The sequence below is a fragment of the Theropithecus gelada genome, chromosome 10 (assembly GCF_003255815.1).
Source record: "Theropithecus gelada isolate Dixy chromosome 10, Tgel_1.0, whole genome shotgun sequence".
NCBI classification, from domain to species: Eukaryota; Metazoa; Chordata; class Mammalia; order Primates; family Cercopithecidae; genus Theropithecus; species Theropithecus gelada.
The window spans coordinates 68,442,150-68,464,451 of NC_037678.1; the positions used below are offsets into that span (position 1 = coordinate 68,442,150).

At 46.5% G+C, this 22,302-nt stretch overlaps 1 protein-coding gene across 1 annotated transcript in view; it reads right to left on the reverse strand.

The window, feature by feature from the left end:
• Positions 1 to 6,083: 6,083 nt before the first annotated feature.
• ASIP (agouti signaling protein) overlaps positions 6,084 to 22,302 on the reverse strand; it is an 80,788-nt gene continuing 64,569 nt past the window's right edge. The window contains exons 2-4 of the mRNA XM_025398473.1: positions 15,349 to 15,518; positions 12,981 to 13,042; positions 6,084 to 6,439 (exon numbers count right to left, since the gene is read on the reverse strand). Coding sequence (XP_025254258.1) covers positions 6,263 to 6,439; positions 12,981 to 13,042; positions 15,349 to 15,508 — 399 coding nt within the window. The 5' untranslated portion in view covers positions 15,509 to 15,518 and the 3' untranslated portion in view covers positions 6,084 to 6,262. The remainder of the gene's footprint in view (positions 6,440 to 12,980; positions 13,043 to 15,348; positions 15,519 to 22,302) is intronic.

Genomic DNA, 22,302 nt, shown 5'->3' on the forward strand with positions numbered 1-22,302 from the left:
GAAAATAGAGGGCCTGGTGCAGTGGCTCACGCCTGTAATCCCAGGACTTTGGGAGGCCGAGGCAGGCGAATCACCTGAGGTCAGGAGTTTGAGACCAGCCTGGCCAACATGGTGAAACCCCGTCTCTACTAAAAATACAAAATTAGCCTGGCGTGGTGGCGCATGCCTGTAATCCCAGCTACTTGGGAGGCTGAGGTAGGAGAATCACTTGAACCTGTGAGGCGGAGGTTGCAGTGAGCCAAGATCAAGCCACTGCACTCCAGTCTGGGTGACAGCGAGACTCCGTCTCAAAAAAAAAAAAAAAGAAAAGAAAATAGAAAACTTGGGCCAAGTCCCCTCCCAGCTGCACCATGAAGGGACTGGATTCGCCCCTAAGACTCTGCCTTGTCCAAGGTCATACAGCAAGCGAGGGGCAGTGCTGGAACAGGAATTTGGACCATCTGACTCTACAAAGTCTCATTTTCTCATCCAGGCTGGAGTACAGTGCCACGTTCATGGCTCACTGCAGCCTTGAACTCTCGGGCTCAAGCGATCTCCCGCCTCAGCCTCCCAAATAGCTGAGACTACAGGCGCGTGCCACCACGCCTGGCTAATTTAAAAAATTTTTTGTAGAGGTAGGGGCTCACCATGTTTCCCAGGCTGGTCTCAAACTCCTGGACTCAAGCAATCCTCCTGCCTCGGCCTCCCAAAGTGCTGGAATTATAGGAGTGAGCCACCGTACCCCAGCCCCTCTTGATTCTTTATCAGTGCCCTCTCCTGTACCTCCCAAGGCCTCTTGAGTAAGTACTGACCCAAGAAAAGAAGATGCAGCTGCATGTCTCCAGAAGCTCCACTAGTGAGACTACTCCCTGGGGTGGTGTTGACAAGGTCTCATTAGAGAGCTGGGGAGTCACATGGGGAGTCTGTTGGGTACACCTCTTGGGCTAAGTCTCCTGCAAGGTATTGGCTCTACGCAGGCAGAGTCCCCTCTGCCTGGCTTTCAATGGCCTGGTGCTTAAGGGCCTAGGCTCTGGAATGACATGGGCTGGATCTGAATCACCATGCTGAGGTGCGAGGTCTATCTAGACACATTTCTTAACCTCTTTGAACCCCAGTTCTCTTATTTACAGTGATACTTAGGTCAAGATGTTAATATGGTAGTCTTGGTGTCATGCCTGGCATGAAGTAGCTGCTCCATAAATAATCACTGTTAGTATGGCATGATGATAACTGCAGACCACACAGGCCTCGAGCAGTGAGCAGCAGCCCAATATTTACTATTGCTCTGGTAGCCTATACAGCCAAAGAGTCCACAAATTCCAAAGAGAAGCTCTGGAAAGTGTGAAAAGCCTCTGGACTCCAACGAAGCTATTTGCTGGGCTCCCTGGGCAACAAGAAGGCATAATAATTGTCAGCATCATCATTCTTACCATTAGAAGGTGCCATCTCCCAGACTCTACAACTCATACATCCAGCTGGGAGAGCTACTGTTTCTCTGCAGGCAATCGATTAATAGAAACCTCATTTCTGTAGTGAACCAGAAAGCATTTGGCAATTTTAAAGGATTACTGATTAAACAAAAGTCATTCCTTTTCCTCCTTCCTGAATCCAATCCTCCCTCCCAACACACACACCCTCTACTCTTGGTACATGGAAGAAGAAAGAGTAACACATCTACTCTAGACTCATCTTAAATTGACTACAGATGGTTTGGCTAATTCAGTTCAAAGTACATTCTTTTCTTGCCTATTCTGTTCACTTCACAAATGGGAAGTGGCCCTTGGAGTTAAATTTCTTTCTAAAGTTCCTATTGTATGACTGGGGGTAATTTCTCAACAATGGGTGGTGATGCTAAGATCTGTGGTTGCTCAAAAAGATGGAGGGGCTGGGCTGTGGTGGCTCATGCCTGCTATCCCAGCATTTTGGGAAGCCGAGGCGGGTGGATCATTTGATCACTGTTCTGGGATTACAGGCTATGAGCCACCACACCCAGCCTGAACAAGTCACTTTTGATGCTACCATTTCCACGTTTACAAAGTGAGAAGTAAATCAGTCAGAGTATTTTAGGTGCAAGCAACAGAAACAACTCTAGCTAGCCTGAGAGAAAAAAAAGGTAGAGGGTTAGTCTCCTGGAGAGATTTGGGGACCTCAAAGGAAAGATTATACAACGTGCCTCCAAAAAAGAAAGGGTCACCACAAGGGCAAATGCATGATTAGGGGTTGGGACTTTCATCCCCATCCCCCAACCTCTGGGGAGGACAGAGGGGCTGAAGGTCAAGTTGATCACCAATGGCCAGTGGTTTAATCAATCATGCCTACGTAATGAAGCCTCCATTAAAAACCCAAGAGGACAGGCTTCAGAGAGCTTCCTGATAGCCAGACGCGCTGGGGTTCCTAGAAGGTGGCAGGCCCAGGGAGGACACAGAAGCTCTGCACCCCTTCCCATACCTCACCCTATGCATCTCTTCATCTGCAGCCTTTGTAATAGCCTTTATAATAAACCGGTGTGTTTCCCTGAATTCTTTTTGGTTTTTTATTTTTTGAGACACAGCCTGGAATGCAGTGGTATGATCATGACTCACTGCAGCCTTGACCTCCCAGGTTCAAGTGATCCTCCTGCCTCAGCCTCTTGAGTAGCTGGGACTAGAGGCTTGTGCCACCATGCCTGGCTAATTTTATTTTTTATAGAGATGGGGTCTCACTGTTGACCAAGCTAGTCTTGAACTCCTGGGCTTAAGCGATCCTCCCACCTTGGCTTCCCAAAGTACTGGGATTATAGGTGTGAGCCACTGCACCTGGCCTTGCTTCCCTGCATTCTGTGAGCCCCTCCAGCAAATTAGTTGAGCCCAAAGAGGGTTATGGAAACCCCAACTTAAAGCCAGTTGTCAGAAGTTCTAGAGGCTCAGACTTTTGACTGGTGTCTGAAATGAGGGCAGTCTTGGGGACTGAGCCCTCAGACTGTGGGATCTGATGCCATCTCCAAGTAGATAGTGTTGGAATTGAATTGGAGGACACCCAGCTGGTGTCCACTGCAGAACTGATTGTTTGCTTGCTGGTGGGGGTAAATCCCCTCATATTTTGGGGTCACACAAGTCTGTTGGGTGTTGATGACTGTTGTGGTGGTGTGAAAGCAGAGGAAAACATGGTTTGAGAATTTTTTCCTGAACAATGGGACTGTCAGTCAAGGTGGACCACCCTTTCTTGGCCCCACATCAGGTGAATCAGCCTCTCCTGGGAATTATTTTGAATGGTCTAGTGCAAGGACTGAAGAGGTTGGAGCTGACATCCCTGTTGCCGTGCTTGCAAGACATTGTCCACTTGGCTCCTCTAGCACCCCTCAGGGGCTTTTTTTTTTTTTTTTTTGGAGGCATGTTGTGTAATCTTTCTTTTGAGGTCCCCAAATCTCTCCAGGAGACTAACCCTCTACCTTTTTTTTCTCTCAGGCTAGCTAGAGTTGTTTCTGTTGCTTGCACCTAAAATACTCTGACTGATTTACTTCTCACTTTGTAAACGTGGAAATGGTAGCATCAAAAGTGACTTGTTCAGGCTGGGTGTGGTGCCTCGTGGCTCATATCCTGTAATCCCAGAACTTTGGGAAGCTGAGGTGGGCAGATCATTTGAGGTCAGGATTTTGAGACCAGCCTGGCCAACATAGTGAAACCCTGTCTCTACTAAAAATACAAAAATTAGCCGGTGTGGTGGCACATGCCTGTAATCCCAGCTACTCGGGAGGCTGAGGCAGGAGAATCACCTGAACCTGGGAGGCAGAGGCTGTGGTGAACCCAGATTGCGCCACTACACTACAGCCTGGGTGACAGAGCAAGACTCTGTCTCAAAAAAAAAAAAAAAAGACTTGTTCAAGGCCACACTATGAGAACTTTGGGCACAAGTTTAAGGCTACGTCCTTCAGGAAGAAATGATCCTCAATCAATGGCCACAAAGGTAGGGTAAATCTTCCTAGGTTAAGTTCACCCCGTGTGTGTGAGACAGAAATAGAATGAATAATGGTGTTGGAGATGGCGGTCCCAGATGCTCCTAACAGTCAAACCGTAACTCTGAGTCACAAATGTGAGTTTCAATTCTGGTCATTAGACCAGCAGAGTTTTGAGAGGCCCAGGACCATGCTCGTAGCACTTTAGGCTTGAGGAGGAATTCTGAAAAGGAGAAGGAGGTGGGGCGTGGTGGCTCATACCTGTAATCCCAGCACTTTGGGAGGCTGAGATGGGTGGATCACTTGAGGCCAAGAGTTCAAGAATGGCAAAACCCTGTCTCTACTAAAAATATAAAAATTAGCCGGTTGTGGTGGTGCACGCCTGTAATCCCAGGTACTCACACACGAGTATCTCTTGCATTCTGAAGTCCCAGCTTGAGTCCTGAAGTCCCAGCTACTTGGGAGGCTGAAGTTGGAGGATAGCTTGAGCCTGCGAAGTGGAGGCTCCAGTGAGACAAGATTGTATCACTGCACTCCCACCTGAGTGACAGAGCGAGACTCTGTCTCAAAACAAACAAACAAAGCAAAAACCAGCTGGGCACAGTGGCTCATGTCTGTAATCCCAGCACTCTGGGAGGTTGAGGCAGGAGGATTGCTTGAGGCCAGGAGTTTGAGACCAGCTTGGGCAACATAGCAAGACCCCATCTCTAAAGAAAAACCAAAACTGATAGTCTGAGGGAATGGACCACATATGCTAATAATGGTTCTAACCTCTAACAAGGGACAATAGCCATGGGCCACCGGACCATAAGGAGAGGATCCATATTGGACTTCTTCACCACTATGTCCATAGCACTTGGCACACAGTAGGTGCCCAATACACATTTGCTGAATGAATGAATGGGTTGGTCTTCTATGTGGTTTTCTGGACCCAGCAGCCAAATGGCTTTGTTACTAAGGGACTGAGTCTTTAGCTTTGCATCCTGGCCTCACCCTTGGGGACCAAATGGTGCCTGCTTGCTTAGTGAACAATGTCTGGAAAACAGGAGGAGTGACTGCAATATCTTCCCAATATGACATTTACTCAGCAGCAGCTGTGGTGCAAGGAACAAAAGGTTCTTGCCCTGTAGGACTGCAGCCTAAATGATAGAAAACAAAACAAGCGTCTGGCAGCTTTCCTGTGTGTGGGGGTGTTGTGTGTTTGTTTCTTGTGTTAAGGAACAGAGAGGGAACAGGACACTCACTATCTTGGATTTATAACAAGAATGGGAATGATTCTTTCCTTTTTTTTCTCTCTCTCTCAAACACACGGTTTCACTCTGTTGCCAAGTCTGGAGTGCAGTGGTGTGATCATAGCTCACTGCAGTCTCCAACTCCAGGGCTCATGTGATTCTCCTGTCTTAGCTGCCTGAGTAGGTGGGACTACTGGCGCATGCCACCACACCCAGTTAATTTTTAAAATTTTTTGTACATATGAGCGGCGTGGCAGGGAGTCTCACTATGTTGCCCAGGCTGGTCTTGAACTTCTGGCCTCAAGTGATCCTCCAGCCTCGGCTTTCTTTCTTTCTTTTTAGACAGAGTTCCGCTCTTGTTGCCCAGGCTGGAGTGCAATGGCGTGATCTTGGCTCACTGCAGCCTCTGCTTCCCGGGTTCAAGCGATTCTCCTGCCTCAGCCTCTCGAGTAGCTGAGCTTTAAGGCATGCGCCACTACACTCGGCTAATTTTGTATTTTTAGTAGAGACGGGTTTCCCCATGTTGGTCAGGATGGTCTCGATCTCCAGACCTCAGGTGATCCGCCCGCCTCGGCCTCCCAAAGTGCTGGGATTACAGGCGTGGCCTTTCTTTCTTTCTTTCTTTCCGTTTCTTCCCCTGGGGAGAGGGGAGCACCTAGGAGGAAATGTGTTAAGACCTAAAGGCGGTTCCTTTCTGCCTGGCTGGTCTGAATTCCCTGGTTTTGGAGGCAGCCTCGGGTGTTCCTCGGTTTAATGGCAGGGGCGGTAACCTCGTTCCCAACCCCCAGGGCGGGAGCAGCGTTGACTGGGAGTGCAGCTGTGGGGCTGGGACGCCCGGTGTCCTGAGCCCCTGGAGAGCAGCGCGTGCGCAGTCCGCTTGACTCCGTGGCGAAGGCATCGAGAACTTTCGGGACCTTTACAGAAACAGCCGCACACCTTCGAGCAGCCTATATATATATTGTATTTCGAGTTTAGCCCAAGCCAGGTCTCCCTGAACTCCCACCTCCTGCAACCTCCGCCCGCCCCCAGTCCTGGGAAGCCGCCCTGTTAGAGATCACCCGCCCGAAAAGCGCCCCGCGTCCCCAAAGCCCTGCCCGCCCGCGGCCGGGAGAGGGCGCGCTCAGCAGTTGAGGCTGAGCACGCGGCAGGAGCAGGCACTGCGGAAGAAGCGGCACTGGCAGGAGGCGCACGGGTCGCAACAGGCGGGTGCAGGCGGCTTGCAGCTGTCGCGGGTGGCCACGCAGGGCGCAGAGAGGGGGGTCCGGGGCCGCGCCACTTTCTTCATCGAAGCCTCCTTCTGCGTGGGAAACGCCGGGGCTTTATGAGCCGGCCACGCCAGCCCCTCGCGTCCTCACCTGTGCCTGGGAGCTCCTCGGGCTAGGGAGGTCCCGGACCAGAGGTTTCCCCGCCCGATTGCCCACCGCCCACCGCCCGCTCCCCCAGTCTGATTCCTTCACCTCCATCCCCATCCAGACTGACCTGGCTCTTGGCTGGCCCTGGCCCTCTTCTCCCTACTTTTTGTTTTGTTTTGTTTTTTAGACAGAGTTTCACTCTGTCACCCAGGCTGGACTGCAGTGGCGCGATCTCGGCTCACTGTTCCTGGGTTCAGGCGATGCTGCCACTTCAGCCTCCCAAGTAGCTGGGACCACATGTGTGCGCCACCACGCTTGGCTAATTTTATTTTTATTTTCATTTTCTATTTTTTATAGACAGGTCTCACTTATTGTCCAGGTTGGTCTCAAACTCCTGGGCTCAAGGGATCTGCCTGCCTCGGCCTCCCAAAGTGCTGGGATTACATTACAGGCGTGAGCCACCGTGCCCGGTCTAAGTGGTCTCTCTTTTAACTTAAAAGGAAACAAGAACTTTCTTTTGGCCTTTGAGATTTGGCCCTTGCCTGCCTCTCCAACCCGTGTTAACTTTGCTGCCCCACTGTGCATGGAGTGCAGCAGGTGAGTTCCTGCTGCGGGAACCCAGCAGGAGCTGTCTTGGACACTGCTGTCAGAGCTTGCTGCTTCCTTTCCTGGGAAGGAAATAGCCGTTGGGTTTTGTACCTTCGATACAGGTAGCCAGTGGTCATATGTGGCTACTGAGTACGTGAAATGTGTTTAGTGCGACCTAGAAACTGAATTTTCAAATTTAATTTTAATTAATTGAAATGTAAAATGTAAAACTGAAGCAATATAAAAATATTTTTCCCCTTAAACACAACTTTTTAGTTAGAGCTACATTTCATGCTTGTCAAAACTGAGCATTGGGATGAGATGTGCTGTACTGTAAACTATGCATCAGATTTCAAAGATTTAGTACAATGAAAAGAATAAATTATTTCAATAGCGTTTTAAATTAATCACATATTGAAATGTTGACATTTTGAGTGTACTGGGTGAAATAAAATATTACAATTAATTGCAGCTGTTTTTTTTTTTTTCTTTTTCTTTTTAAAAATGTGGTTATCAACTCGGTGTGGTGGCTCATGCCTGTAATCCCAGCACTTTGGGAGACCGAAGCGAATGGATCACCTGAGGTCGGGAGTTCGGGACCAGCCTGACCGACATGGAGAAACCCATCTCTACTAAAAATACAAAAATTAGCCTGGCGTGGTGGCACATGCCTGTAATCCCAGCTACTCGGGAGGCTGAGGCAGGAGAATTGCTGGAACCCGGGAGGCGGAGGCTGCAGTGAGCCAAGATTGTGCCATTGCACTCCAGCCTGGGCAACAAGAGCAAAACTCCGTCTCAAAAAAAAAAAAAAGTGGCTATAAGCAAATTTAAAATTATTATGTAGCTCACATCACAGTTCTTTGCTTTTTTTTTTCTTTTTTTTGAGAGGGAGTCTTGCTCTGTCGCCCAGGCTGGAGTATAGTGGCGCCATCTCGGCTCACTGCAAGTTCCGCCTCCCGGGTTCACGCCATTCTCCTGCCTCAGCCTCCTGAGTAGCCTTTGTTTTTTTGAGAGCCAGTTTCATTCTTGTCACCCAGGCTGGAGTACAATGGTGCGATCTTGGCTCACCACAACCTCCGCCTCCTGGGTTCAAGTGATTCTCCTGCCTCAGCCTCCTGAGTAGCTGGGATTACAGGTATGCGCCACTACGCCCGGCTAATTTTTGTATTTTTAGTAGAGACGGGGCTTCACCATGTTGGCCAGGGTGGTCTCGAACTCCTGACCTCAGGTGATCTGCCCGCCTCGGCCTCCCAAAGTGCTGGTATTATAGCCGTGAGCCACTGCGCCCGGCCTCACATTGTATTTCTATTGGACGCTGCTGCTCTAGGTTACTGAATTTTTCAGTCTATTTAAATACTGCTTCCTCAGAGAGGCCTTCCCAGACCACTCTTCCCTTCACTCTCATTACCGTGCTGTAATTTCTTCGCACTCTTTATCATCTGAATTTATTTACCTATTTATTGATTTACTTGCTGTTCACCTGTTTTGTCCACAAGAATGTAAACTCCATGAGAGCAGGGATAGGATATATCTTTCTTTTTCACTGCTATGTTCCCAGTGCTTAGCATATAAATATATTTGTCAGTTATATATTTTTATCTGTCAATAATCGCATCTTGCTTGTTCACTTTACAGCCAACAAAATAGGCCTAGAGAAGAGCAGGGACTTCCAAGATCACACAGTACCAGATCCTGCCTCCTGATACCTAATCCAGTGCTCCTCGCTCTGGTTACAGTTGATATGATAAACTGAGGCACACTAAGACAGGAATAAGGTGTGCATTTCAGCAATGCCTCAGTCCAGTGTTTCCCAAAGTGGGAACCTGTGTTAACGGTGGTATGATTTTAGGTGGAACGTTAATGTTAAACGACCCTGAATTATACAATGAGAAAGCATTCTTTTTTCAATCTTTTTCAACTTGAAAGGGCTAATTTGGTGCTAACATGTCCTTAGTGCCGTTCTAACACTTTCTAATCTGCCTTTTTTTTTTTTTTTTTTTTGAGATGGAGTCTTGCTCTGTCACCCAGGCTGGAGTGTAGTGGTGTCATCTCGGCTCACTGCAACCTTTACCTCCCTGGTTCCAGTGATTCTCCTGCCTCAGCCTTCTGGGCAGCTGGGATTACAGGTGTGCACCACCACGCCCGGCTGATTTTTGTATTTTTAGTAGAGACAGGGTTTCATCATGTTGGCCAGGCTGGTCTGCAACTCTTAACCTCAGGTGATCTGCCTGCCTCAGCCTCCCAAAGTGCTGGGATTACAGGTGTGAGCCACCGTGCCTGGCCTAATCTGCCTTTTAACACAGAGATTTAGGCCTCAAATTTAGAGCCCTTGGTAGGCAATACCATCCATTCATCCAGAATTCACTAACAATGTTTAACTTTCCCCCCCTTTTTTTTTTCCTTTTTTTTTCTTCGTTTTTCTTTTTTTTTTTTTTTTTGAGATGGAGTCTCGCTCTGTCGCCCAGGCTGGAGTGCAGTGGTGCGATCTTGGCTCACTACAACCTCCGCCTCCCAGGTTCAAGTGATTCTCCTGCCTCAGCCTCCTGAGTAACTGGAATTACAGGCGTGTACCACCATGCCCAACTAATTTTTGTATTTTTAGTGGAGATGGGATTTCACCATGTTGGTCAGACTGGTCTTAAATTCCTGACCTGAGGTGATCCACCCTCCTTGGCCTCCCAAAGTGCTGGGATTACAGGTGTGAGCCACCGTGCCTGGCCAACTTTACATATTTTTATAGTTACCTTCTATTTATGGCAAGTGATACTAGTTTTCTATCATAATTATATACAATTGACCCTTGAACAATGCAGGGGTTAGGGGCACAAACTCTTTACACACAGTCAAAAATCCTTTTTTCTTTGAGACAGGGTCTTATTCTGTTGCCCAGGCTGGAGTGCAGTGGTAAGATCACAAGTCACTGTAGCCTTGATATCCCAGGCTCAAGCGAATCTCCTACCTCAGCCTCCTGAGCATCTGGGGCTACAGGAGCACACCACCACACCCCAGTTAATTTTTGAAAATTTTTTGTAGAGATGAGGTTTCATCATGTTGCTCAGGCTGGTCTTGAATTCCTGGACTCAACTGATCTGCCTGCCTCAGCCTCCCAAAGTGCTGGAATTACAGGTGTGAGCCACCGTGCCTGGCCTTCATGGTATTTTTGACTCCCCAAAAACTTAACTACTAATAGCCTACTATTGGCCAGAAGAAAGCCTTACTGATAACATAAACTGTGGGTTAACGCATCTTTTTATGTTATATGTATTATATACTGTACTCTTATAATTAAGTAAACTGGGCATGGTGGCTCATGCACATAATCCCAGCAGTTTAGGAGGCAGAAGCAGCAGATTGCCTGAGCTCAGGAGTTCAAGACCAGCCTGGGTAACACGGCAAAACCTCGTCTCTACTAAAAATCCAAATATCTGCCAGGCATGGGGTACACACCCATAGTCCTAGCTGCTTGCGGAGCTGAGGATCACTTGAGCCTGGGAGGTTGAGGTTGCAATGAACCGAAATGGTGCCACTGCACTCCAGCCTGAGTGACAGCACGACACCCCATCTTTAAAAAAAAAAAAAAAACAAGTAAGCTAGGGAAAAGAAAATATTATTACGAAAATTATTGGATAAGTAGAGATTGATTATAAGAAAAGAAAACATAAGGAAGTAAAAATACATTTACAGTACCATACTGTATTTATTGATACCATAAGTTTACTTCATCTGTTTACAAGATGAATTGTCTGTCTGAAATAGTAAGCAACCGAAGCTGCAGAGCTCCACCTGTGGTACCACCTACTATACAATGAGAAAGGATTCTTTTTTCAATCTTTTTCAACTTGAAAGGGCTAATTTGGTGCTAACATGTCCTTAGTGCTGTTCTAACACTTTCTAATCTGCCTTTTTGCTTGAATCAAGCAATTCAAGCAACTTTTTCTTGTAATGTCATGACTCTTCTCTGCTTCTTGGGAACACTTCCAGAATCACTAGTAGCACCTAGTATGGGCCCTTGGTACTACTCAAGGCTTACAATATTGCATTAAACACATTGAAAAATACACGAGAACCTTGAGGGATCACATTTTACTGCAATATGTGATTTACTGGTGAAACTCCTTGTGCAGAGATGATTAGCTCACAGAGCGTTTTAAGCATGTACTCACAACACCAGAGCACGCTGCAGTGGCAACAGGAGGTAGCTTCACAATTATGATGGTAGTACAGTATGTACTACAGTTGTTTATGCAGTTATGGTTTAATACTGCATCTTTACATTTAGTTATATTTCTATTTTGAATGGCATCATGTACTGTCTGTGTGTTGTATATGTTTTGGGCAATTTTAATTTTTTATAATAGATTTATGTATATTTTATGGTGGCAAGTGGTAAAATAGACTAGTATCTACATATATTTTATGCATTAATGACATACTGTTTTTCATTTTAAAAAATATTTCTAGGTAACAAGATTCACCTGTTTTTTCCTAATTGTCAGTCTTTAAAAATTTTTTTCCGATTTAAAAAATCAGCTGGGCATGGTGGCCTACCCCTGTAATCCTAGCACTTTGGTAGGCTGAGGCAGGCAGATCACCTGAGGTCAGGAGTTTGAGACCAGCCTGGCAAACTTGGCAAAACCCCATCTCTACTAAAAATACAAAAACATTAGCTGGGCATGGTGGCATGTGCCTATAATCCCAGCTACTCGAGAGACTGAGGCATGATAATTGCTTGAACTCGCCAGGTGAGGGTTGCAGTAAGCCAAGATCACGCTACCGAACTCTGGCCTGGGCAACAAGAGTGAAAACTGAAAACTCCATCTCAAAAAAAAAAAAAAAAAAAAAAAAGGCTGGGCACAGTGGCTCACGCCTGTAATCCCAGCACTCTGGGAGGCCGAGGCTGGCAGATCACAAGGTCAGGAGATTGAGACCATCCTGGCTAACATGGTGAAACCCCATCTCTACTAAATATATAAAAAATTATCCAGGCGTGATGGTGGGCATCTGGGAGGCTGAGGCAGGAGAATGGCGTGAACCTGGGAGGCGGAGCCTACAGTGAGCTGGGATCGCGCCACCACACTCCAGCCTGGGTGACAGAGCGAGACTCCATCTCAAAAAAAAAAAAAAAGAGAAAATAAATAAAATAATCAATGTATAAGTGGACCCATGAGTTCAAACCCATGTTGTTCAAGAGTCAATTGTATTTTTTAAGTTTTAATTTTTTTTGTTGTTGTTTTGAGACAGAGTTTCACTCTTGTCACCCAGGCTGGAGTGCAATGGCTCAGGCTCACTGCAACCTCAATCTCCCGGGTACAAGCAATTCTCCTGCCTCAGCCTCCCAAGTAGCTGGGATTACAGGTGCCCACCACCACGCCTGGCTAATTTTTGTATTTTTAGTAGAGACGGGGTTTCGCCATGTTGGCCAGGCTAGTCTCAAACTCCTGACCTCAGTTGATCTGCCCATCTTGGCCTCCCAAAGTGCTGGGATTACAGGCGTGAGCCACCGCATCCGGCCTAAGTTTTAATTTTAAATAAATATGTTAAATAAATAGGTGGAACTCAGATGTGGCAAAAGTTGTAAATGTGGTTCTGAAATGAGGTTTCGAAAACACCACATTCATCCAAAAGTATGAGTGATGGTGAAATTTCAGGCAGGGGCTAACTAGAAGAGGAAGCTGCTTTTCATAATCTATTTTGCTCAGTGGACTTCAGCTCCCTGGGCTTTTGTGGGTGTCTGGCTCAGAGCTGAAGCCAGGAAGTCTTTAGTAGCTTTCAGTTTCTTTTGTTAATGTAGGCCTGAAAAATCTCTAATTTAGTTCCCAGCCAGAGCTTGGGGGTCCTCCTTCTGTAAGTCCAGTCTCACCCCAACAGTGAGAACTCCCAGAACTTCCCTGCCTTTACCTTAGAAGATCTCTTCTTTTCTGCTTCTTTTCTGCTGATCTGTTTGGATTTCTTGTTCAGTGCTTCAAAGAGAGACAAAAGGAGGAGAGTCAGATGTTTCTGAGGACGTTGAGTTGCAGTGAAGTGAGAGGGGCAGAGGGGCTCAGGAAGTTGCCAGGTGGGGGAGAGGAGAAGCAGCGTGCCGGATGAATCACACTGTAGGACTCAAGCCAGTAGGTTCTTGTCAGCCCGGATGGTGACCTGGAGCCAGGCACTGATAGCAACGTGTCCTCTGAGGGAAGGCAAATGGGATGTCCAAGCAGGCACTGGGATCTGCCTGTGGTGCTCTTGTGGGGCCTGGTCCCTCGACCTAGGTGAGCTTGGGCCACTCAGAGTCACCCCAAGTGCCTCTTCCTTCATCTCCATTGTGGCAGGTGCAGGAACATTGTGATACTCAGAAAATGGACTCCTGTCTTGCACACAGATGCACCTGTGTTTCCTATTTTCCATTCCTCAGAGCTTTGGAGCCAGGAGGACCTGATTTGAATCCTGACTCTGCCAATATAATGACTATGTGGCTGTGGGTAACTTACTTATCTTCCATGAGACTCAGTTTTTTCATCTGCACAAAAGATTCCATAATATCTACCTTGCAGTATTGTCTTGAGGATAAATGAAGTCTGCTTATAAAGTGAAAAGTCTGTTACACTGAAGAGAAATAAATGTTGATGTTCCTCCACTTCCCTGTCTGATATGTGTAGAATATCTTCTTTTCTTTCTTTTTCTTCTTCTTCTTTTTTTTTTTTTTTCTTTTGAGACAGAATCTCACTCTGTCACCCAGGCTGGAGTGCAGTGGTGCAATCTCAGCTCACTATAATCTCTGTCTCCTGAGTTCAAGTGATTCTCCTGCCTCAGCCTCCCAAGTAGCTGGGATTATAGGTGTGCACCACCATGCCTGGCTAATTTTTGTATTTTTAGTAGAGATGGGGTTTTGCCATGTTGGCCAGGCTGGTTTCAAACTCTTGACCTCAGGTGATCTGCCCACCTCGGCCTCCCAAAGTGCTGGGATTATAGGTGTGAACTACTGTGACTGGCCGATTATTTATTTATTTATTTATTAAAAAATTTCTTTTTTGAGACAGGGTCTCTCTGTCACCCAGGCTGGAGTGCAATGGTGTGATCACAGCTCACTACAGTCTCAACCTCCTGAGCTCAAGCAATCCTCCTGCCTCAGCCTCCCAAATAGCTGGAACCATAGGCATACACCACCATTCCCGGCTAGTTTTTGTTTGCTTGTTTTTGAGACAGGGTCTCACTCTGTCACCCAGGCTGGAGTGCAGTGGCACAATCATGGCTCACAATCATTGTAGGCTCAAACTCCTGGGCTCAAGTGATTCTCCTGCCTCAGCCTCCCAAGTAGCTAGGACTATAAGCGCACGCCACCATGCCTGGTTAATTTTTGTATTTTTAGTAGAGATGGGGTTTCACCCTGTTGACCAGGCTGGTCTTGAACACCTGAGCTCAAGAGATCTGCCCGCCTTAGCCTACCAAAGTGCTGGGATTACAGGTACATGCCACCATGCCTTGCTAGTTTTTAAATTTTTCCGTAGAGACAGGGTCTCTGTATATCACTCAGTCTGGTCTTGAACTCCTAGGCTCAAACAATCCTCATGCCTCAGCTTCCCAAAGTGCTGGGATTACAGGCATGAGCCACCTCACCCAGCCTCAGATATCCTCTTTTCCTAGCAAAAGGCAAGGTAGTAAGGGATATTAGTTTTGAGCTTAGGTTCTGGAGTTAAGCATCTGATTTTGAATTCTGGCTTTGCCAGTTAAAAACTGTGTGATCCATGCTAGTTACTTAACTCTCCTAAGCCTAAAGTTCCTCAACTGTGAAATACAAATAAAGACCATACTCGCCTCACAGTGCCTACCACACAGTATGCCTATGATTATTATCAGGTGAAGTCAAACCAGATCTCCAATGCCCCTCATATTTTCCCCTGAGTCATCATTCCCAACTCTGACATGACAGGACTGGTCCATCCTAGTCTTGCGTATGTTCTGGAGCATTTCCTGAAGTTTGTTACTGTTGACAGGAGTTCTGTGATTCATTAAGTTTCAGAAATGCTACATTAAACAAAGTTTAGCAAGTGTCTTCACTTCAGGCCTTTCAGAGGCTCTACCATATGCTAAGCTGTATATTAGATTGGTAGCATGTAGGGCTTTCCCAAACCAAATGAGTCAAGGGACACTATTCTCCCAGGATTATTTTGTGGAACGAGCAAGAAGGAGCTGTCCATGGCGGTGGATCCTGGTAGCACCCTGGGAAACATGCTTGATTTCCTGCAGCCCCTCTCCTGGGCCAGAGCCCGGAGGCTAGGTGACTTACCCACAATAGAGACAGAAGGGAAGTCCAGTAGGTTCACAGAGGAGTTGCTTCTCAGGCTCCTGTCATCTCGGAGCTTCTCCTCAGGTGGCAGGTGGCTGTAGGCAGTGAAGAAGCAGAGGAAGACCAGCAGGGTGGCCAGGAGTAGGCGGGTGACATCCATCCCAGGAGGCCTGAGTGGGACAGAGAAGGTGGTCAGATGGGTGGGTCGGGGTAATGGTAAGAGGCCTTCCTGCTTTCTTTGTGCTTCTTTGGGCTGGTGTTGTGACTCTGTTAGGCAAGTGTCCTGGTGGAGTCGGAGGGTTAGCAAGGCCTAGGATGGGGAAGGGGAATTGATGAGGGAAGAAGAGAGAAGAGAGATGGGAAGAGGAAGAAAGACTAGGAACAGAAGGAGATTGGAGCAAAGATAAAAGGAATGCATTGCACTGGTCTCTGCTGTCCAGAGGGTGGTGTGTTGGCTGCTTCTGGTTTTTTTAATGTCTGTGGCCCCAGGAGACCCTAGGCCTGGGCAGAGTTGTTGAAGGGCCCCCAGTAGGGCCTCACAGTAGCAGAGGTTTTATTAAGGTGCACAGAATAAGGCTAATAAATTAAGAATCAGTGAGAAAGATGCAGAGGTAAGTGGCTCCTTCAGACAAGCATATATGTTGGCTCATACCCTAGATTCCCAAAGCCAGAGAGAACGAATGCAGGTATAGTTTGTGGCAGGAGGACGGACCTGTCAACATAGGCCACCTGGATTTATGTATTTATTTATTTGCTAGCTGGATTTTTTTTTTTTTTTTTTTTTTTTTTTTTTAAGACGGAGTCTCACTCTTGTTGCCCAGGCTGGAGTGCAGTGGCACAGTCTCAGCTCACTACAACCTCCACCTCCCAGGTACAAGCAATTCTCCTACCTCAGCCTCCTGAGTAGCTAGGGCTACAGGCACCCACCACTAAGCCAGGCTAATTTTTGTATTTTTTGGTAGAGACGGGGTTTTACCACGTTGGCCAGGCTAAGCATTTTATATTTTCTAACTCTTTTTATTTTTTTTGAGACAGAGTCTTGCTCTGTCAGCCAGACTAGAGTGCAGTGGCACGATCTTGGCCCACTGCAACCTCTGCCTCCCAGCTTCAAGCGATTCTTCTTCCTCAGCCTCTGGAGTAGCTGGGATTACAGGTGCCCACCACCACACCTGGCTAATTTTTGTATTTTTAGTAGAGATGGGGTTTCACCATGTTGGCCAGGCTTGTCTCAAACTCCTGGCCTGAAGTGATCTGCCAGCCACTGCCACTGCACCTGGCCTATATTTTCTAACTCAAGCTCGTATAGTTTTTTTTCTGTTGTCATTGTTTGTTTTGAGACAGAGTCTCACCCTGTCACCCAGGCTGGAGTGCAGTGGCACGATCTTGGGCCACTGCAGCCTCAACCTCCCACGTTCAAGCCATCCTCCCACCTCATCTTCCTGAGTAGCTGGCACTACAGGCATGTGCCCACATGCCTGGCTAATTAAATTTTTTTTTTTGTAGAGATGAGGGCTCACTCTATTACCCAAGTTGGCCTTGAACTCCTGGGCTCAAGTGATCCTCCCACCTCAGCCTCCCAAAGTGAGCCACCACTTGGCCATATTTGTTCATTTGTGTGTATATATTTTATATATATATGGCATCCCCCTTCTAGGATATTAACTCCTCAATGACAGGGGCTCTCCACCATCCTTTCCAGCTTTGTATTTTCTCACAGGAAGCAATGAATTCCGACCAAGCTTGGCTACTTCCTGGTCCCCATATGATGCTTGTCCTTTCCCACCGATTGCAATGCTTAGCTTGCTATACAAACATTTATTTACTTATCATTTGTCAATGGTCATCAAAGCCCTTAGTGACTATGGTACTCATTTGCCCTTCTCACATTTCATATGGCATTTATCCAGTCTGGGAAGTAAGAACAGTTTTAACATTTTAAAATGATGCTATTAAAAAAAAAAAAATCCAGCGGAGACCCTATATGGTCCACAAAGCATAAAATATTTACTATCTGGCCTTTTACAGAAAAAGTTTGCCAACCCCATCTAGATTGTAAGAATCATGACGGATTGGAACAAGAACATCATGTTTGCTCCATCAATATCTATTAACCAATGGACCACTTAACTATTTCTTTTCTTTTTTAAGATGGAATCTCACTCTGTTGCCCAGCCTGGAATGCAGTGGTGTGATCTTGGCTCACTGCAACCTCTGCCTCCTGGATTCAAGTAATTCTTCTGTTTCAGCCTCCCGAGTAGCTGGGACTACAGGTGCCCACCACCACGCCCGGCTAATTTTTGTATTTTTTGTAGAGACAAGGTTTCACCATGTTGGCCAAGCTGGTCTCAAACTCCTGACCTCAAGTGATCCGCCTGCCTTGGCCTCCCAAAGTGCTGGGGCTACAGGTGTGAGCCACTGCACCCAGTCCAACTATTTCTTCAGGTAAAGATATTGATGATGTTTATTAAAAGGCTAATGTGCCGATAATATTTCTCATTAATTTATCAGATTTCAGATTTGTTTTAGTACAGGACTGGGTCCTAGTGAGACAAGAGCTAGGACTGGTAAGCTTGGATTGTGGATGCAGAGGAAAAATCTACATCATGGATAGTTATCATAATGTTTTGAAACATTATTATACCATGCTGTCTAGAATTCATAAAGATTCAATACAGTAACATTTGGAATATAAATATGAAATATTTGTAAACTAGGTAATATTTTAGTTACATAAAATTAAATATATATGTAAAATTTTTATTCTGTATCATTGACCTCTTCCAAAAGCAATATTGTATTTAATTTTTAGCTTCTGATTGTTGCTAAAAAGACCATTTTTCAAATAACAGCATCTAGCTTTAATGGGTATTAATTAGGAAGGCAAATCAGAAATAAATTCAACCTGGCTGGGCCAGTGGCTCACGCCTGTAATCCCAGCACTTTGGGAGGCCGCAGCGAATGGATCACCTGAGGTCAGGATTTCGAGACCAGCCTGGCCAACATGGTGAAACCCCGTTTCTACTAAAAATACAAAAATTAGCTAGGCGGTGGCCTCCTGAGTAGGTAGGTGCCTATAAGTCTACCTACTCAGGAGGCTGAGGCAGGAGAATTGCCTGAACCCAGGGCTAGGAGGTTGCAGTGAGCTGAGATCATGCCACTTCACTCCAGCCTGGGTGAAAGAAACTGTCTCCAAAAAAAAAAAAGAAAGAAAGAAAGAAAGAAATTCAACTTTAAAAAACAAGGAAAGTAAAGGATGAAGATGTGGTGGAATGTGGTGGGGAGAAGCTCTGATTAACAAAAGGCTCTTAGCCGGGAGTGGTGGCACGAGACTGTGGTCCCAGCTCCTCGGGTGGCTGAGGTGGGAGAATCACCTGACCCCAGGAAGTTGAGGCTACAGTGAGCCATGATTGTGCCATTGCACTCCAGCCTGGGCGACAGAGTGATACTCTGTCTCAAAAACAAGAACAAATAAGCCCGATTAAGGCAAGTTACAAGAGGCATGTTATTAATTGGGAGGCGGTATGTGCAGTTATTTTATGTCTTTGGGTTTTCCCTACCATAAATAATATACTCATGGGCCAAAAACTGTAATGGGAATTTCTGCAAAGAAGTGAGAGTGGCCAGAAAATCTGAATTAGAAAAAGAGGCCAGGCATGGTGGCTAACACTCTGTGGGGTTTTTCTCCTCATGTGTGGAGACGAGAGATCGTAGAAATAAAGACACAAGACAAAGAGATAGAAGAAAAGACAGCTGGGTCTGGGGGACCACTACCACCAAGGCGCAGAGACTGGTAGTGGCCCTGGATGCCTGGCTGCGCTGTTATTTATGGGATACAAGACAAGGGAGCAAGGTAAGGAGTGTGGGCCATCTCCAATGATAGGTAAGGTCACACGAGTCATGCGTCCACCGGACAGGGGGCCCTTCCCTGTTTGGCAGCCGAGGCAGAGAGACAGAGAGGACAGCTTGTGCCATTATTTCTTCTATACATTTCAAAGACTTTAGTACTTTCACTAATTCTGCTACTGCTATCTAGAAGGTGGAGCCAGGTGTACAGGGTGGAATATGAAAGCAGACCAGGAGCATGACCACTGAAGCACAGCATCACAGGGAGATAGTCAGTCCTCCGGATGGCTGTGGGCAGGCCTGACTGATGTCAGGCCTTCCACAAGAGGTGGTGGAGCAGAGTCTTCTCTAACTCCCCCGGGGAAAGGGAGAGTCCCTTTCCCAGTCTGCTGAGTAACTGGTGCCTTCCCCAGGCACTGACGCTATCACTAGACCAAGGACCGCTAGGTAACAGGTGCCTTCCCAGGTGCTGGCATTACTGCTAGACCAAGGAGCCCTCTAGTGGCTTTGTCCAGGTGTGACAGAGGGCTTATACGCTTGTCTTCTGGTCACTTTCTCACCGTGTCCCTTCAGCTCCTATCTCTGTATGGCCTGGTTTTTCCTAGGTTATAATTGTAGAACAAAGATTATCATAATATTGGAATAAAGAGTAATGCTACAAACTAATGATTAATGATATTCATATATAATCATATCTATAATCTATTTCTAGTGGAACTATTCTTATTCTATATATTTTCTTTATTATACTGGAACAGCTTGTGCCCTCAGTCTCTTGCCATGGCACCTGGGTGGCTGGCCGCCCACAGGTGTGATAGTACACACCTGTGGTCCCAGCCACTTGGGAGGGTGAGGTGGGAGGGAGGATTGCTTGAACCTGGGAGGTTGAGGCTGTAGTGAGCTGTGATCGTACCAGAAAAGAAAAGAAGAAAGAAAAAGGTGGCAGGAGTTTGGGGAAGATTAACTTAGACCCAGGAACAGGATTGAGAATGAGGGGACTGAATCAACAGTCCAATTCAGTATTACAAATCTAAGGAGTAGTGGGACAGCTCATGACCAGAAGCCAATATCCATGGGACCAAAGTCCACACTGATCACTTGCTATGAACACTTGATAATGTAGGTACAAGCTCACTTCACCATCAGAGCAGCCACAAGCCTAATGTAAACACTAGTCACTGCACAATGGGCAGGCAGGAGATCTCACCAGGTCAAATCCCCAGCCTAACTCACGACAAGTGAATCCTAGGGGTTAGTTTAAGACAGACCAACCCCTGGCAAAACAGTTCTCCTGGTAGAACCATACAATTGGACTGAGTCTTGGATTGGTGAAGTCTCAGTGGAGTAAATCTTATTTAGGTATTATAGGGAGAGAGTTAAAGACCAGTATTCCTTACCTCAGTTCTGGAGGGATATGTATATTCTAAATGTAATACAGGTCCATAATGTTTAGTTGTATTAGGACCCTTGGGGTCAGATATTTTTTAGAATTCAGAACTTTGTGAATGTTAGAAAAGTAGTATCATCTATATATTATATTAAACCACATATAAGGGTCTGGGAAAGCCCTATAATAAAAATCTTAATGCTTCTATAGCAAAAAGGCACAGATCTTCATAATAGGCAGGATGAATACAGACTATGAATTGATTCACATCAATTCAGGACGCATTTTGTTGCCAAATGTCTTCAGGTAAGTTCAGATTTTGCTGGCAAATGAGTTGCCAAAGGAGGAACAAAACCTTATAGTTTTCAGGGTGTTGGGATTTTGCAATTACAGGTAAAGGTTTGTAGATCTGTACAGACCTCGTTGCTGTTACTACTCATCAGAGAAACACTCCCTGCTATTAATACAGGACAATGATGCTAGGCCAGGCACTGTGGCTCACGCCTATAATCCCAGCACTTTGGGAGGCCGAGGCAAGTGGATCACCTGAGGTCAGGAGTTCGAGACCAGCCTGACCAACGTGGTGAAAGCTCATCTCTACTAAAAATACAAAAATTAGCCGGGTGTGGTGGCACATGCCTGTAATCCCAACTACTTGGAAGGCTAAGGCAGGAGAATCACTTGAATCCAGGAGGCAGAGGTTGTAGTGAGCCAAGATTGTGCCACTGCACACCAGCCTGGGTGACAGAGTAAGAGACTCTGTCTCAAAAAACAAAACAAAACAAAAAAAGCAGGACAATAATGCTGACAGCAATCAGTAGCTGTGTAACTGGGTTTCTCAACTGTCTTTCCACTCCACAGTGATGAAGACTGTTACTTGATCTGTGATATTTCTGATGACAAGTCTCCTTTTAAATTCATCATCTGTGTTAAGTTAGTATTTAGGACTTAAGATGAGTTTCTCTTCAGCATGGTGGATAAAAAGAAGAATCCAGACACACGAGTAAGATCATCTGGATGAACCTGTCATTTAAACGGCTGTGTGACCCTAGGTCCATCTGAGTCTCAGCTTTCTCAGTTTTAAAATAAGGGGATAGGGCCTGGCACTCACGCCTGTAAGCCCAGCACTTTGGGAGGCTGAGGCGGGTGAGTCACTTGAGGCCAGGAATTTGAGACCAGCCTGGCCAACATGGTGAAACCCCGTCTCTACTAAAAATACAAAAATTAGCTGGGCTTGATGGTGCATGCCTACTACTCGGGAGGCTGAAGCTCAAGAATTGCTTGAACCCAGGAGGTGGAGGTTGCAGTGAGCTGAGATTGTGCCATTGCACTCCAGCCCGGGCAATGGAGCGAGACTCTGTCTCAATAAATAAATAAATAAATAAATAAACAAACAAACAGAGTGTAGGGAAAAGAAAGAGAGATCAGGCTGGGCACGATGGCTCACAACTGTAATCCCAGTACTTTGGGAGGGCGAGGCAGGTGGATCACGAGGTCAGGAGATCGAGACCATCCTGGCTAACACGGTGAAACCCCGTCTCTACTAAAAATACAAAAAAATTAGCCGGGCGTGGTGGCGGGTGCCTGTAGTCCCAGCTACTCGGGAGGCTGAGGCAGGAGAATGGCATGAACCCGAGAGGCAGAGCTTGCAGTGAGCTGAGATCGTGCCACTGCACTCCAACCTGGGCAACAGAGCGAGACTCCATCTCAAAAAAAAAAAAGGA